At 33.4% G+C, this 18659-nt stretch overlaps 1 protein-coding gene across 5 annotated transcripts in view; it reads left to right on the forward strand.

The window, feature by feature from the left end:
- PPM1A (protein phosphatase, Mg2+/Mn2+ dependent 1A) overlaps window positions 1–14886 on the forward strand; it is a 32105-nt gene extending 17219 nt beyond the window's left edge. For 3 of the 5 annotated variants that reach the window (XR_016509835.1, XR_016509836.1, XR_016509834.1), the window contains 6 exons: window positions 3749–4602; window positions 6938–7055; window positions 11176–11284; window positions 12894–12951; window positions 13029–13124; window positions 13954–14886. Coding sequence is in view for 1 of the 5 variants with exons in the window: in XM_090270952.1 (XP_090127078.1) it covers window positions 3769–4602; window positions 6938–7055; window positions 11176–11284; window positions 12894–12951; window positions 13954–13983 (1149 nt within the window). In the remaining 4 variants the exon portion in view is untranslated. Of the gene's footprint in view, window positions 1–2913; window positions 3132–3748; window positions 4603–6937; window positions 7056–11175; window positions 11285–12893; window positions 12952–13028; window positions 13125–13953 lie in introns of those variants that run through there. The other 2 variants (XR_016509837.1, XM_090270952.1) reach the window with 2 other exon arrangements.
- The last annotated feature ends 3773 nt before the right edge of the window (window positions 14887–18659 follow it).

Consider the following 18659-nt stretch of genomic DNA (forward strand, 5'->3'; position numbering starts at 1 on the left):
GTATAATTTGTTTTTTGTTTTTTTGGTCCCTGGGGCAGGGTGGATTGGGAGTATGTTAGGAAACTCTAAAGATTTTGTTTTCCAATATAAAATCCAATAAACACTTGACTTTTAGTTAATGTTTTAAGCATGCTTGAATAGAATATATAGTCTTTTGATTTCAGCATATAGTATTTTTGATAGGTTTGCTGTGAGTTATCTGGCATAAAATTTATAAGTTGAATTATAATTTTAGATTAAACCCATACCAATTTTTAAAGACATTCATCTTGTTTATTGTTTTATTTCCTTTTTTTTTTAAATTTATTTACTTTTAGAGAGAGGGGAAGGGAGGGAGAAAGATGAGAGAAACATTGATCAAGTGTGTGAGCTACGTCTATCAGTTGACTCTTGCACGCTCCCACATGGGCACCTGGTCCACAATCCAGGCTTGTGCCCTGACTGGGAATCAAACCAGGAACCTTTTGGTTCACAGGCTGGCACTCAACCCACTGAGCCACACCAGCCAGGGCTCTTATTTTATTTCTTACACTTAGTTTGAAATTAAAACTGTAACCCTTGATTAATTTTTGGTTATATTTACTTGGTATATTTTGCCCACTCCAAAGCCCTATATTCTATGACATCTTCATTGTTGTTGAGGAGAATGAGTGAGGTCGTCGTCGGCAGCCGTCCGTCTCGAGAGACGATGGTGTAGCTTCTTAAGAGTCTATCTGCACCGCCGAGAATGGTTGTGCAGTCCGACTCGGGAGTGACACGGTATCTTGTCTCCTCCCGTGTTGAATCGACATCTTGCAATGACGCTGGAGTGTCCTCTCCAGTGAAGCTGAAGCTACAGAGCCTGGGCAGGGTGATATGGAGGGTCTGCTGTTGCCCATGCAGCAGACCCCCCCTCTCTTCACAGCTGAAGGGTCCAAGGGAAAGACGAAGTCAATACAGCTTGGCTTCAGGTGCGCCGCAGGAGTTGCCGGTGTTGACTACAACGTCAAACCGCCTTAGGGACTCTGGCTCCGGATTTTCTGTCGGGGTTTACTCCCTTAGCCTTTCCCTTGAAGAGGTATGCCGCAAGGCAGCGGAGGTTTTTTGGAGTCAGAGTTTTCCTTCTCTGATGTGCCCTGACTGGAAGATCGAACCAGCGACACTTAGCTCGCAGGCCGACGCTCAATCCACTGAGCCAAACCAGCCAGGGTTAAATGAGTGAGGTAATGCTTGTAAAACACTAAGATTTGCTTTTAGAATTCTTAAACATTGTCTGTCATTAAGGTGTCATCATGTTAATCTTTGTCCAGTCAAAACACCCTTGCCATAATGTGTATCAACTTGGTGTCAGAACAGTAATCTGATGAATACCAGTATAAGGAATGAATGACTGCTAGTTTTCGTTATTTACCTTTCATTAGTGGAATTATAATAGGGACACAGGGGTAGGCAGGGTATTATTGCATGCACCAACCAGCCAGCCTTCTCTGCCTAGTTGGAAGTTTGATCCTAGTTGGAAGAAGAATGGGAGAGGTTGCTGGTCAACTTATTTCTTTCCTTAGGGGCTTTTCTTCTTCCCCTTTCTCTCCTAGCTTCTCAGAGTTTAACATCACCAGCATAATCAATCCCCTATTCTTATAATTGTATCCTGATTTATCTAGATACTTTTTCCTGTTTTTACTCCTGGCTACCCATCTCCCCTTCATCTTCATTAAAGCTTCCTCTCTTTTTTTCAGATTGCTTTGTGTTCCGTTGTGATCCATTTTATGACTTGGACCCCAAGCCTCTACATTCCTATGTTATTACTCAAGTAAAGGCCAATCTAAATCCTGACCAGCTGTCTCCCTGCCTTGTGTGGGCCCATTCCAGATAAGGGGTTTTAGCTTTTGGTTATTGGGAAAGATTAGATTATCTAAGCTTTTAGGCTTGTCCACAGGGCTGTCCATAGACCCTTTTATCTCCTTTACAATTTATACTTAATGGTTATAGAGTGCAGTGACACTGATACATATTGTTACCACTAGAGTAATAGAATATCAGTAGATTATAGTAGATTAATTTTGTTATATTTATATATAAGCTTTGCTATAGGTACAAGGTCTGTCTGGAAAAAGTCCAGTCGTTGTTAATATAACGACAATGGTTTGCATGGCCTCAAGGTACCCTGGCAGCCAAGGAGAGTGGGCTGGAATGTGCATGTGTGAACAGTGACACCTTCACTATAGTAGTCAGGCGGTAGATGCAGTTGAGTGAGCATGTATACTGTGTGGCTGTCACGTTCAAAACGACTGAGTGAGTAGAGCAATGAATCTCCATCAGATTTTGCATTAAGCTTGAACATTCCTCTGTGGAAACTATTTCAATAATTCAAAAGGCTGCAGCTATGGGCAGCTGATGATTGACAGCTTCATCAGACAATGTGCCCACTCATGCATCATGTCTCATGCACAGTTTTTTGGCAAAACAGCAAATCACCCAGGTGACTTAGCCCCTCTGTAGCCCAGACTTGGTGCCTTGATACTGCTGGTTTTTCCCAAAACTAAAATCACCTTTGGAAGGGAAGAGATTTCAGACCGTTGATGAGATTCAGGAAAATATGATGGGGCAGCTGATGGCACATTGGGAGAACTGTGTGAGGTACCTGGGTGCCGCCTTGTAGGGGCGGAGGCCTCACTCTCCTGTGTACAATGTTTCTTGTATTTTGTATCTTCAAAAAATGTCTTTTTCATATTACGTGGCTGGATACCTCTGGACAGACCTTGTATGTATAATTGCTTTACAACTTGAAAATTGAAGCTGGGCCACTTGTGGTAATTTAATATCTTATTGCCTGTATCAAAGACTGAAAACCTATGGAAAAGGTAAAATTTGAGCTAGGCTTTAAAGAATCGGTACGCCTTTATTTTTAAAGACTATTTATTTATTTTTAGAGAGGAGGGGAGGGAGAAAGAGAGGAGAGAAGCATTGATGTGTGAGAAAAACATCAATACATTGCCTCTTGAATGTATCCCAACTGTGGACAAGGCTCATAGCCCAGGCATGTGCCCTGACCAGGAATCAAATCTGTGACCTTTAACTTTCCACGAGGACATCCAACCATCTGAGCCACACCAGTCAGGGCGGGTATACTTTTTTATAAATAGGAAGGAGAGGTAAGAGACTCCAGGTAGGGAAACTGACATGAGCACAGACTTAAAGGAAAGAGTGCAGATTTGGAGCTTTGTGAATATATCACTTTTTTTTTTTTTTTTTTCCAGAGGGTTGATGGAGTAGGTAATTTGGAATCAAACTTAAGAAAGTTTTAATGTTACACTAAGACTTTTGAAATTAGTAGGCTTTTGTTATGTCCTGTTAATTCCCTTGGCTTTTTTTGATATATATGCACATAATTTGTGAGATTCCCGAAAAGAGTCACACATTCAATGCATCCTTCAACACGTGGCCTAGTTTATCTGAGTTGATGGCCACTGCCAGGTCGTCTTTTTGCCTTATATGGTTATGCCTTGAAGAGTGTCAGATGTGCCATTTTTATCCTAATGCTTTAGTTCTCTCTGCCTGTTGTTCATTCTTAGCTGTTCCTGATCAGTCTTTCTGCACTTATTTCCTGTTAATCTCCAGATTACAAGTCAGCAATAAAGAGTCTTATCACAAGATTTGTGAATTCTTACTGAAAGCTTTCATTGTATCTCCTTCACTCTTAAAAAGGTTGTTGGATATGTATTTCGTTTATAAAATAGTTATTAACACTGTTGTTTCTTTTCTTTTGCAGACCTAAAGGATCAAGACATAATGGGAGCATTTTTAGACAAGCCAAAGATGGAAAAACATAATGCCCAGGGGCAGGGTAATGGGTTGCGATATGGGCTAAGCAGCATGCAAGGCTGGCGAGTTGAAATGGAGGATGCACATACAGCTGTGATTGGTTTGCCAAGTGGACTTGAAACATGGTCATTCTTTGCTGTATATGATGGGCATGCTGGTTCTCAGGTTGCCAAATACTGCTGTGAGCATTTATTAGATCACATCACCAATAACCAGGATTTTAAAGGGTCTGCAGGAGCGCCTTCTGTGGAAAATGTAAAGAATGGAATCAGAACAGGTTTTCTGGAGATTGATGAACACATGAGAGTTATGTCAGAGAAGAAGCATGGTGCAGATAGAAGTGGGTCAACAGCTGTGGGTGTCTTAATTTCTCCTCAACATACTTATTTCATTAACTGTGGAGACTCAAGAGGTTTACTTTGTAGGAACAGGAAAGTTCACTTCTTTACACAGGATCACAAACCAAGTAATCCGCTGGAAAAAGAACGAATTCAGAATGCAGGTGGTTCTGTAATGATTCAGCGTGTGAATGGCTCTCTGGCTGTATCGAGGGCCCTTGGGGACTTTGATTACAAATGTGTCCATGGAAAAGGTCCTACAGAGCAGCTTGTCTCACCAGAGCCTGAAGTCCATGATATTGAAAGATCTGAAGAAGATGATCAGTTCATTATCCTTGCATGTGATGGTATTTGGGATGTTATGGGAAATGAAGAGCTCTGTGATTTTGTAAGATCCAGACTTGAAGTCACTGATGACCTTGAGAAAGTTTGCAATGAAGTAGTCGACACCTGTTTGTATAAGGTAGCTAGACTTTTCTTTTTAAGATAAAATGATTTTATGCCATCTCAGTTACTACTATAGTATTTAATCATCTTAGAACCTGGTAGTTCTCAGAAATAAGGTTTGGGCATAATTGCAGGATACTTTTCACCAATTATGAAACTATAGGAACATGTTTTATAAATAAATCACTTAGTTACCAAATATGCAAGAGTTATAATCTGAGTGTTTAGTCTTTTAGTAAGCATGACTTCTTGAGTTTTTTAATATTGTAGAATATTGTCAAAGGTAAAAACAAAGTATAATGTTTTTAAAAAAGGGTGATGAGAGGTTAGGCCTCAGTATTTGTAAAGGAAAAGTATTTTAGAATTTTAATATTTTATTTTACCATGTGATATCTCAGTACATTTAGTACTTTGAGACTATGTCTAATGTATCTGTAGTACTGACAAAGAGAATTTAGTGATCACTTGGTGTGATGTAATAGAAATAGTCTGGCGTGTGGAGTCAGAATAACTTGGTATGTGACCGTGTATGACTTCAGGTAAGCTATTTATCTGGAAAATCAGTTTATTCATTTGTAAGAAAGGTAAGAAATATTAATACCCTCTTTCATGGGGTTGTTGGGATGATCAAATGAGATTGTGTATGTAGATGAGCTAGCTCCACACCTTTATTTTACAGAGGAAGCTGAAGCGAGAGAAGACTCTGTGACTTAAGAGTTGTACAAACCTGGAATTAAGCTTACTGCTGTAACTTTTGTACTCTATAAAGTATTGAACAAATTGTTCAACCTCCCTTCAGCTATTGAATGGAGATAACACTGTCTAACTCAGAATTGTTAAACTGAATTAAGGAGCTAATATATACATATGAAATGCCTAGTTTAGAAGACAGTGTGTACTGGATACATGCTGCTCTCTATCCTAGAAGTGTTAAAAATGACTTCTACAGGGTTATGTAGTGTACTTCTCTGGAAGCACTAAGATTAGAATCTAAGTCCTGGCTTAAGTTTAGTGTTCTTTACCACACTGTTCTCCTTTGTCAGTAATGCTCATTGACTAAGTCTTTGATTGTTTAAAGCAAATGTTGATTATGTACAACTCTTTTCAGGCTATATATTTGATTTTTTTTTTAACATGCAGAAATAGAAAGTCAAGAAAATATTCTTTGTAATTTTATATGCGCACTGCCAGCTCTCCTTAAAATCTGATCTTATTTAGAAACCAGTTTTATATAATAATCAAACCAAACCAAATTTATAAAACATTCAACACTTAAGTTAAAAAAATTAATAGCTTAATGGAGCCACAACTTAATAGTGTACACTGTTAATTTCTGAATTTGGGGAGAACTGAGCAATGATGCATATGTTCTTTGTCTCTTTTAGTATATGCATAAAAATAGCATCTATTTGTTAGGTTTATTCTGTAGCACTTGAGTATTAAATACTTGTTAGGTACATTAAAAGCCGTTTCCTTAAGAGAATTGTCAGATTCAGAGATTAGTGAATTATGGCCCAGATTCTACATTTTCTCTTCTGCATTCTTCTGTTTTCAAAATCATTCAGTACTTTATTAATTGCCATATTAACTTCAGTTTACCCCAATATTTTTTTATTATTAAATTGTATGGTTTGCTTAAACTAAGGATATAAGGTCGATTTTCCTATATGTTAAACATTTTAAATGTAAAAGTTAATTCCAGTTACTAATAGGAAGGGGAGTATGAGGAGTCCAACATCTATCCAAGTATTTTAATTATAGCATTTTAAATACCTAGATGTCTTCAGAAGTGAATATGCTTTCTAAAAGTTGTCCATTTTTTTGAATTATGGAAGTTAAAAGCTGGTTTATAAATTTTACATCTGAAGTTTTCTAATTCCATATGTCTACTTAAATTTATTTGCCCCACAATTTATTATAATTTATTTTAAATGTAAATTTGTCAACTATCATGTCAAATACTGTTTAAGGAATACCACTAGAATTTTCTATTTTGTTAAATTAATGTCTGTATATGTGTATTTGTCATTAAGTATCACTTCAAGTTAAGTAGGCCACCAGTAAATTCAGAAATATTTTTGTTTTATAGAATTTTTAAAATTATTGCTGCAGTGGAATTTAACATGCAGTTTTTCTTTCCTGTCCTTTTAGAGTGTCGATTATACTGTATACTATATATACTATATGTGTATAGAGGGTTGCCCCTTCTACATATGTATATATTTTTTCCTCCTTAAAAACAATATATATTTTTACTTAAACAAATATAATTGGCATGGCTGTAAAGACTCTCAAGGCTTCTAAGAGCAAAACGAAAACCAAAATGTTTTCTCAAACTTTTTTCTTCCCAGGGAAGTCGAGACAACATGAGTGTGATATTGATCTGTTTTCCAAATGCACCCAAAGTATCGCCAGAAGCAGTGAAGAAGGAGGCAGAGTTGGACAAGTACCTGGAAAGCAGAGTAGAAGGTGGATCATTTAACAAAAAATAAGTAGCTTTATTAAAGAAAAACCTCAACACAATCAGACTTTAACATTTTAGCTTTTAGATATTTACATGCCTGTGACATCTAGTGTGTAGTGTACAAAATGGGAAAGGGCATTTCTGTAGTAGCTGTTTAGATGCTTGTAATGTTTTTTATCATAGTTACATTAGAAATAACAACCAGTATGGCCCTGTACATTCTGTTCAGGACATTTTTGTTTAAAAAGGCTCAAGTGTTTATATGCTTTGAAATTCTGAATGAATTCACTGGCATGAGTAATTTCATGCCAGGAAAGTCTGATTTGTGGTTTATTTAATTATAAACAGATTATTTATGATGATGATAATCTGGTTATCGTCTTTCTCTATAAAGCTATGTATACGAATTTAAGATCTTTAGGAGTTTTGTTTTTAAATAGCTCGAAGATCACAGCCTGGTTATTAACAACTCTCATGTGCCACAGCTTTTAAATTTTTATTTTAAACTGTTTTAAGGCTTTCTTGCCTAAGTCATAAACTGCCTCTCCTGGACAACATAGACCTGAATAGAAGACTTACTAGGTCTCTACCTGGCAGAAATGTAAATGCTGAATAAATCAAGAAATACGTTTAGAGATCTAGGAGTATATATGTTAGAATTCTGCAAATTACTTTAAGACAGTTAGAAAGATATTTGTAACTCTCAAGTGTAATGCCTTTAAATATGTGAAAAATTTAAATGATCTTCAGTGCAGATACTATTTGGTATAAGTATTAAATCTCCACAGAGAATTCCAGTTTACTGCAGATATGCAATAAGCATGTAAATTATATAGTTTCTTTAAGCAGAAAAACTTGGCTTGCCTATAATAATGTTAAAATGCATTTGGGGTTTCTAATGTCATTAATTTGCACGTTAAAAACCTCTAATAGCATGTAAACATTGACCTACACACTATTATATTCTTCCGTGCCTGCGTTATTAAAATCAATCTGCACTTTAATTTTGTTTTTTCCCTTTTACTGTCTGATATCAGTTATAATCGATCTGGTATTAGACTCATGATTGGTTCTGATTTGCAGTATACCTGGAGGTGCTATTACATTTTTATAGTTCTTCCCCGACTTGATAGTGATATATTTAGTACTGTGTGTATGTACTGTTTAGTATTTCATTCATTGGACATACTATTCAATGAGTTTGTTTCCTCACTATTGCCAAGGGTTTTAGAATTTTTATATTTTAAATGAGTCATTTCAATGTAAGTTATTTATATATAGTACAGCAAAATAAAATATTTAGAATGGTATCAAATCATCACATTGTTTCAAACTGCTGGTTAGTGGAAAACTATGAAGACATAGAAAAATATGTGTTGGGATAAGTTAATGTTTAATTTGTTGGCACTTTAAGTTGGGCATGTTTTCTTACTGATTTAAAGAAATACGAATAAGTACTTTTAATTTACTGTGAAATGGGATCAAATTTTAGAAATAAATTACTAATTTTCTTTTTAGTGTGCACTCAAGTTTTTAATTCAATTCTAAATAATTGCTTTAGGTACATAATTTTATGGTATACTATTAAGTTTTATATTGCTTGTTATTGAGCAAGAATTGCCACCTGAACAGTTTACATTAATACTAAATATTTTTGATATGTTGTAGTGTTATTACACTTGTACCATTCAGTTGGAGATTGTCATGAATTAAATACCATATTCTTAACTGAGATAAATTTGATGAGAGTGCGACTTGAGAATAAATATTTCATTAATTAAAACCACTGCTATATTTAAAAACATAGAAAGAATGTAACTATTTGTATTATAAAAGTTATGTCTTAAAAAGTGAAAAATACTTCATTTATCTGCCCAGACATCGAATACCTTTTTCTTTCTTTTTTCCTTTAAATACATACCTTCACTAAATTGCTGTGACCTACTAAACCTTATTTCATTTGTTTTGAATACTTTCAGCTTCTCTGTTTATATCACAGAAAAGGACAGAGGCTTTTCAGCTCTTCTGCTAATATCTGTGCCCTTCTAAAACTTGACTCTCAGATTGTGAAAATATGCAGCTCATAATTTAAACCATGCCGCCTAAGGTTGTGGTCCTTCTAAGTCAATTTAAGGTCATACCTGTATGTACATATTTTTAAAGTCTTTGCTACTCACTGCCCAAGCTTTGAAGTTGCTAATTTGGAGATAACTGCTAGAATTTCTCAGACTTTGTGGAGGGAAGGGTGAAGGCAGAATGTGTTTATACATGAATATGTGAAACATAGATCTTCTATACATATATGTTCTTCAATAAAAGAGTCTTTTTACAATTCTAATTAAAATGTGTAGTCCAAGAACATTTAAAGGAATATTTATTAAAATTCATTTCTTTTTTATTTTTTTAAAACAGAAAGAAGCAAGGCTAGTGTAGTATTTAATGGTCAGATAGTTTGAATGTATTATCCCATGTGGAATAGGAGATAGAATTTGTCTTAACTGTAATTTTCTTCACAATTAAAACATCCTAATTTATATTTTAACAAAGGAGATGTAAGATACTTCAGTTATAGACAATTCAAGGTAATGTTTTTTAGACCTGAAACTATCATTGATTGAATTTATCATCAGTGTTCATTTCCATTATATCTAGTTATCTATCCAAAAATTGTATTGGGTTAGCAGAGACTGTATGTTAAGTGTAACACAGCTTTAGATTGTGAAATTGTGCAGATTAGGTAAACATCCAGTCCCTTTATTTTTGTACAGCAGATTTCCAGCATTAGAACCATGTAGAATAAATATACTAGATGTTAAAGATTATACAATAAAGGAACTTGACAAACCAAATCTGAGATCCTTGCTTTTTATTCAGGTTTAAGACTGTTTTTTTAAAAGGCAAAATATAATAGGTGGTAAAATTTGGCCTTAATTCTAAAAGGATAGTTTGAGCCATTTAAAGAAATACTGGTAGTATTGTCTGTGTTATAATACATGGCTTTAAAGGATGAATTAATATTTTGAGGTTTGATCAACGAATGAAAGATCTTTATATGCATTGGTATTTTCAAAGGTATTTACAAATTGAGAACCAGAATAATATTCTTGCTCCAATGGTGACAAAAAAAATATCTTAGTATAAACATTAAAAAACAAAACTTGAACATAAAACTTACACAGATACCTTTAGCATGATCTCGCATTTAGAATAAATATGCTGAAACTCCAAGTAAAGACTTCTTGTACTTAAAGTGACTAGTTTGAGAGTTCTTTTAAGTTGCTTGTACCTAATTGTTGGTGTTCTGTGATATGAATAACAATATGCATCTGCATGGCAAGACTGCAGATCATATCACTATAGCCATTTAATAACTGAATATTTTGAAATTAATGATTTTAAATGCAGTTGTATGATTTATCAGTTTTTCTTTTAAATATGTCATGGAATTTAGACTTTTTTCCCATTCTGTAGGCTTTGTTCAAATAATCAGCTAAGGAAAAGATACCATATATCCATTTATTGCTTAAAGATACATTAGACAAAAATTAAACTGAGAATGGTGTTTGAATATATAACCTAATCTACAGTGCAACTTAAGTATTTTGAAAATATAAAATAATGTGGAAAAATAATTTACATTAGTATGTAGTCAGGAAATTCTCCTTTACTTAAAGATTACTTTTTTATTTTTATTTTTCTCCCTCAAATCTTGAAAATTTCTATGTTTTAAAAAATTTGTGCAGTGTATTTTCAGGGCATAGTGCTGAAAACATGATCTCAGAAATAACTAGTTGACATCTTAAGGAGAATATTCTTATTTGTACACATGTATTTCTGATTATGTAATACATTGATTTTTTAACATGAAAATTTGCTTTCATATTTTTGTCTTATTTTCATTCTTTGCAGTTAATTATGAAAAATATCTTTTGTGTCACTTTTGTGCATCTCTTTGTCATAAATGTTCAAAGGTCAACTTTATTATTTTTCTATACCAGTTTAGAAAATCTCAGACGTGGTAAATGCCATCTTTAAAAACCTAAGTTATCATTGTTTCAGTTTTGTTTTGTTTTTTCCAAATTAAATTTGGATAACACTTACAAAAAAAGTACTTCTGATTCCCAGAAATCATAAAGAAGCAGGGGGAAGGCGTCCCTGACTTAGTCCATGTGATGCGCACATTAGCAAGTGAGAACATACCCAGCCTCCCGCCAGGGGGTGAATTGGCAAGCAAGTAAGTGATATTCTGCATACTTTTATGATTTATCTCAGATTTTTGTTGATTGTATATTTACCTATATATTTACCTAATTTCTAAAGTGATACAATTATCTATCTCTTCAGAGCATTTAATTTGTGGTTCGCTTTTTCTAAGTATTAATGATACATGATGTCTGTTTAGAATAGGTCTCAAAATGTTACTGTTTTTAATTATACTGAAGGCTGTCCTTAGTGGAGGTTTGGGTTATATTGATTTCCTCATATAGCATAAATGAGGTAATACAGTGCAATAATTTTTTAAACTAAATTACAGAGCACTACAAAATTCTAAGTGTCATTATTATTCTTACTATTATAATTTGATTTTATCAAGCCGTGGATAATTTACTGCAAAGATGAGCGTTTTTCTTCTCCTTTGAGGCCATTTTTTTACATTTGACTTTTCCTGGTGGTTTTAGTTGTTGATTGCTGGTAGGTTTGATTTTGATGTAAGGTTGCATTTCTTGCCTTTTTCTCTTTGCACTTTATTTCATAGAGCTGGACTTATCTGTGTTAAATAGTAAGCTTTCATCTTTATAAACTCAAGTGGACATTTGAAGCCATTTTATAATTTAAGGCTTAAAACATTTTTACCTCAGATATCCATATAATTGACCTACACAGATATATTAACTAATTATTTTTATTCTCCACTGTGTTCTGTAAGTGTAGCCGTGTTCTTTATAATTTTTTACAAAATAGTAATTGTAAAGCTTCCTGTTTGAAGCTTTTTATTTTTTGGAAACTTTTTCTTCCAGATGTGAAATGATAGTCTTTAAAATTACTTCAGATAAGTTTTGGAAGTAGGGAGACCATAATTTATAAATATCAGTACAGAACTATTTTTTAACAAAACATTATTCTAAAACTAATTCCTAGACTTGTCAGGGAAATGTCATATTTCTCATAATAAAGTTGTTTTACAAGGGGCATTACAAAAAGCACAAACTTAAATGTAAATATATGTAAATTACTTTACTACAACATTCAACTCTTGATCAAAATATATTAGTATTATATCTTTAAGACCTGCATCATCATTGTTCACCCTAGCCAGTGTGGCTCAGTTGATTGGAGCACTGTCCAGTAGACCAAGGTTGCCAGTTCAATTCCCAGTTAGGGTTCATGCCTGGGTTGTAGGTTCAGTCCCTCGTCAGGGTGTGCACAAGAGGCAACCAAGTGATGCTTCTCTTCCTCCCTTCCCTCTCTAAAATCAATAAACATGTCCTCAGGTATAGATAAAAATAAAAAAATAAGACTACATCATCATTGCTTGACTCATAACCACTTAAACCAGTTCAAATAGAAATAGACCATATAGGCTGATTTTTTTAAATTGTGACTTTTAGTCTTATATTAATTAGGTTGGTGGAATGTTACATTTTAGAGTAAATTTACCTCTATTTTAACTCAAGGCCCCAAGTATCTTAAAGTGAGTCTCATTTATTGACAGTAAGAAACAAAACTAAAATAATTTCTAAGCATAAGATTATCTTTGACATTTTAATGAACACTTGGCTGTGAGTTATTAAACAATTTTATGCTTTGAGAAGAATTAACTTTCTGCATTTTTTAAAATTTAGGCGGAATGTAATTGAAGCCGTTTACAATAGACTGAATCCTTACAAAAATGATGACACTGTAAGTAGCATTTTAGTTCTCTCTGCTTTCCCTTCCCCTCCACTCTAAATGCATATCCTTCCTACCTGTTTTTGCAGAGCTGTTCACTGCACCCATTCTCTTACACACACCCCTGATTGATTGCTCTGAACTCTGCCTGCACCACAGTTCTAGTGATTGAGGACATAATCATGGTGAGTGGCCACCTCTCTCAGAAACGAAGAAAGTCCCTTTGAATTATTATGGGTTTTTTAAGCCTCTACAAGCAATCAAATAAAGAATATTTGCCTCCACTAGAAGTTTTTTTTGAAGTTAAGAATAATATCTTTATTCAGAATCTTGAATTATTCTGAGTTTATAAGCCGCAGCTGCAACAGAAGTTCACAATGTTCATCTCCACTAAATAGATTTTATTGTTGGAAATACCTTTGCCAAGTACCCTGAAGTATATGCTTCATTTAATTATTAAAGTAGAAAGTTCTGTTTTATATAATTAGACATTAAGTCTAATTTAGACATTAATTATCCGTTAAGTTTCTTGTTACAGCTGTGTTGTGTGGTTTTTATAGAGAAGTGATAACTTCAGATCATTTGGACAAGCACTGAAATATTTTATATATTGCATTATGAAACCTCCTTGAATCTCATTACTTGAGTTCTTAATCTTTTAGGCAAGAAAAGTTTATAAAAGTAATCTTTTAATAAAATAAATTGGGTTTATTGAAGAAAAATGAAATTTTTCATAGTTTTATTAGTTTAGAAATACATTTGGTCAGCCTCGTGGTAAAATCATATTTCAAGTAGTGTTTTATTGCACAACAAAGGATTAACAATTTGTTTGAAAGATTAAATACTGATATTTCCTATACACACATACACATATATACATACTTTAAAAAACATTTATATTCTGAAAGTCCACTTTACAAAACCTATCTTCTTGCATTATCCAGAAACTAATCTATTTTGGCACCTCTAAGCTTTAATTTAGTTCCTTGTTTTGCTCTGTTTCCTTTTATAAAGGACTCTACATCAACTGATGATATGTGGTAAAACTGCTCATCTAGCCGTGGAATTTACCTTCACCTCCAAAGGAGAGTACAGCTCAACTTCATTGAACCTTTTAAACATCCATCATCAACTTTAAAGAAGGGCATATGGCATGGGTGAGAGTGGTTACACCAGAGAACTTCAGCAGTACAACAGCTAGCCCAGAACTGAGAGTTGTTGTTTATTTTGTTGGTTTTTTTTTTCTTTTCTTTTTGTTTTTTGTAAATTTGAGACTTATGTAAACATGATTTCAAACCATAATTCATGTTGTAAATCAGACTCCAGCAATTTTTGTTGTATGATTTTGTTTTTTGTAAAGTGTAATTGTCATTTGTACAAAATGCTCATATTTAATTATGAACCGCTTAAATCACTATCAAAGTTACAAGAAATGTTTGGCTTGTTGTGGACACAACAGATATATAGATCTTTCAAGTCATGTTGTGTTTGGACTTGGGGTTGGGACAGGGAGAGCAGCAGCCATGTCAGCTAGACACTCAAATGTGCATGTGATTATGGAGAAAAAAATACAAAATCTTATAAAGCTGAACATCCAGGCAGTTAATTGGAAACTTAGTGTTCTTGGCAGCGGGGTTGGCATTGTTGATAAAGCTGGTCCTTTCATTTAACTGTCTTAGGTTGTTCTATACTTGTTGCCATGAGTATTGCAGGTTATACAGTATATTCATAAAAATATCAGTCTTGAGGCTAAAATGCCTTGATTCTTTGCATCTCTTTTACAAGTCCTTACATTTAATTATTAATTGATAAGCAGCAGCTTCCTATATATAGTAGGAGACTGCCACATTTTGCTATCATGATTGGCTGGGCCTGCTGCTGTTCTTAGTAAGATATTCTGAATTCCATTTTATCAATAAAGCTTGATTTAACAAACAAGAAATTAAATCATGTATGTGTAATTCCTCCTTTACCCTGCCCTTTTAAAACACCATGCCATTGTAAATGAGAAGTTTCTCATTGGGAAAGATATTAGTCTCTTTTAATTGGAAAATCCTGTTACTCAAAGGCCTAGATGGAACTGTTTCCCTTACATTAGCAAGACTAAAAGATTTAAGTCTCTGTTCCTTAATCTGTTTTTTAAATGGGTTTCTTTCTGGCTGCTAACTTCTCATTAAGATATGTATCAGTTCAAATTTGCCTACTGTTTAATTAATTGTCAGAGCTTGACAATCTTAACACTCTTATGGTAGGGGTGTCTGTGTGTGTGTTTGTGAGTGTGTCCCTGTGATTTATAATTGGCTCATGTCTTTAGAATCCAAGTTAAGATGTATTTGTGATTCGAGATATAGCATGTTGATAATATTTAGCTGTTGGCCTTTAAAAATAACTTTCAAAATTTAAGGAACTGTAGATATAAAAATAACCTAATTTAATTTAGGCTTAAAGTCCTCTGATTAAGCATGTGAAAGTAATTTTAAAATCTGTCACATTGAAAAGACTACTGTTCTGTGCCCTTCTGTATTTTTGTCTCTTTAGGTTGAATATTGTATCTATCACCATGTAATTAAATCATTCAGTAGGCAGAGTCCCCACTAGAAAACTATTAAAATACAACATTCGAATACAAAATCAAAATTTTGTGTATAAAAGGTAATTAATCAGTTTTGTTATTTTTTTTTTTCCGTAACTTGGAAATATATTTGTATATATAGCTTTAATACTAATGTAAAGTTAGGGGAGAAGTGAGAAAAGTAATGTGAAATGTCTCAGATTTAAGTAGTTACATACCAGCCAAATCTTTTCATTATCCCTCTTATTCGTGAGGTAATTAAATGTAACTTAATTGTATTTAATTTATCTTAATCTAGCATGAATGAAGAAAAACAAGTGCTATTTATATTTAGAAATTCATAATAATTGGAATTACAGAACCAGTTCCATACTTAACTTACAAATAAATGCTTAATGTCTAAATCTGTGATAGAGTGCGAAGAATGATAATGTTTTAAGTTATGGCTTTGCAAGCATATAAATGTGCATTTAATGAATAGTTGTGCTTCTAGTATAGATTGATTACCAGATATACTGAAAACTAAATCCCTATTACAAGAAGCCAGGTCCTTAATATTTAAGTAGACTCAAGTTTTTAGTTCTAGAAATTTCAAAACCTTGAAATAGATTTTGAAATGCAAAATCTTAAATCACAAGTAAAATATATGATAGAAACCTATATTTTAAACAATAACAGTATATAAAGAGTCTTTTAATTTGTGAGTTTTAAACAGAAAAGAGGTTAAAATGTTCCTCTGTTAAAATTATTAGTATTGAAATTAGGCTTAGAAGTGAGAGAAGACTGTAATAAGTGTGATCTAAGAAGACTAAATCTTTTCCACATGAGTCAGCATTGCCATATTAGATATAGTTTTTCATGATAAAAATGCAGGAAGGAAGTATACATTATCACAGCGGACTGTGTGTGTTCTTCATTCCTGTGGGTAATGGTGGTGGTAGGGAACCAACCACACTTTTAAAAGGCACTTTTGCACCTTTATTGTGCACTTCGTTTTGTACCACTTAAATTCTTGACCTCCCACCCCCTTTTGTGTGCTAATTAGCATCTCAGGGCAATGCCTCAAATTTTTTTGATGTGTTGTATGTTATTTTCTGTGGAGGGAAGAAGTTCGTGTGTGATGATAACATACTATTCAAAATGTACTTTCATTTAAATGTTTTAATAGGATGAACCCACTTTGCTGCTTTTACTAGGAAATTCATTTTGTATAGCAGGTTCCTGTTATCCTAACATTAAACAATTCCACTGATCTCTTACTGTTTTAGCAAGGTCACCTCTTACTTTCTACTTTCTTAGGGAATATACCTTTACAGATAACAGAAGCAGTTCTCAGTATTAGCATTAACTTTTAAAAATCCAAGAGGTATTTTTCTTACTCAGCTTTAGAACTATTTCAAATGTATTTTTAATTATAAAGCATTAACTTGCTTCTAGAGTACTATGCAATCAGTGTACTGTTTCAGCCACTTAAATTTTTTAATTTTTTTAACCTCATCACATTAAGAAATTTGGATCAAAGAATAAGTCAATTATGTAGTTCAGTTAATCTGAGTTTATAGCAGTACTTTTAGTGATCTTCCATTTGACCGTGTATTAATCCAGCTAATAACTCAGCTTTTCCACAAAATGTATTGAGTTGTTATTTGCAAAACACTTTTAGGCAAAGTACCTTGGACTAGAAAGAAAGAAAGAAATAGGTCCTTGCCCTCAAGGAGTTTACATTTGAGTAGAATTTATAATCTAATGTATGTTAATAATATAACTGGATCACTCATCCAAAAAAATAGTTAATGGTCCACCTACTGCCTGCCAGATAATTTCCTAAACAGGGCAGGTCTCTGCCCTAAAGAGCTGATTTGTACTTCCTTTATTCACTTGAAAATCTGTTTATTTTCTTCACAAAGTTGAAAATCCCATAAATTTTGCTCTGCATAGGAATAAAGTTGAATTGATGAAGCTCAAGTCTATTCAGCATGCTTGATTGCATTTAACAAATGGCCTTTACTCTCCTGCTGATAGCAGCAAGTCAGAGAAAGAGGAATAGATTTCTTAGAATAGAATTCTTCAACCCTCAAAATTTTGGTGTATTTTGAGTTTTAAGGCATTTAACATTTTTATCTGTATATATGACTAAATTTATGTTAAGTATAACTCTTGTGTTCTTTTCTTGAAAACATTGCCAGTGCTGATACCCAATTTTAGCTACATGATTACTATGTGTTTTAATATTTTAAAATAATTTCACTGCCTGTCTTTACTGGACAAATTCATATGGAAATTCAGTTTTTGGCTTCTGAAAGAAATGATTACATTGGTTAAGGGTTTTCTTCTCTACTTAATTTTGAATTTCATGATGTGTATACCTTTTAATTCATAAAGTTTGAGAGGTTTACGCCTTTTAATGTTTTGATTGCTATTTGTACAGAATTGTGTTAGTTAGAATTTGGTATTAGAAAATATTATGTAAATATTTGTGTATAAATATCACTCATTCGAGGTTTTTCTTTGAAGGAACTGTAAAGAGTTCCATAAACTTCTTGCTTGCAGATCCTGCTCATGAGGTGACTGCTGTTTTAATTGAGTCATCTAGTCTTCTAATTAGTTGGTGTTTTGTTTGTTTGTTTTTAGGACTTAGGAAGACTTCTTTATAGTTTAAAATTTTAGAAGCCTAATTTTACTTTATTTCGTTTAATAATGTGCCATGAGTTTTGGGTTGTATTTCTTTTAAATTAAACATTACTTCAGAATATGCTTGAAATATTTAAGAATATATTTTCTAAGTGTTATGCATATGATAATGTATTGTTTGGTTGGTCAGAATGCTATGTCAGTTCAAGTGTTAGTTATTACTGATAGTCAGATTGCTATATGCAGAAATAATGAGAGGCATTAGGCTCCACTTCATTGTCAGATAAATATTCCACTTTTGTTCACCTCAACACAAATTATTTCCCTTTTACCTGCTTTCTATATTATACTTATGGCTTCTGAACACATCTTTTTCTAATTATATTACCAGCAGGTAGGAGTGTGCCAATTAGAAACACTAAAATATATTGAAGTATAGTTGAAAACTTAAACTTTCATTAGTTTGGGGGGTGGTATTTAAATTGATATGATAACAAAGTGACTCTCTTTCTTCCCC

The sequence above is a fragment of the Furipterus horrens genome, unplaced genomic scaffold, assembly GCF_987537825.1.
Source record: "Furipterus horrens unplaced genomic scaffold, mFurHor1.1.pri manual_scaffold_3, whole genome shotgun sequence".
Taxonomy (NCBI): Eukaryota; Metazoa; Chordata; class Mammalia; order Chiroptera; family Furipteridae; genus Furipterus; species Furipterus horrens.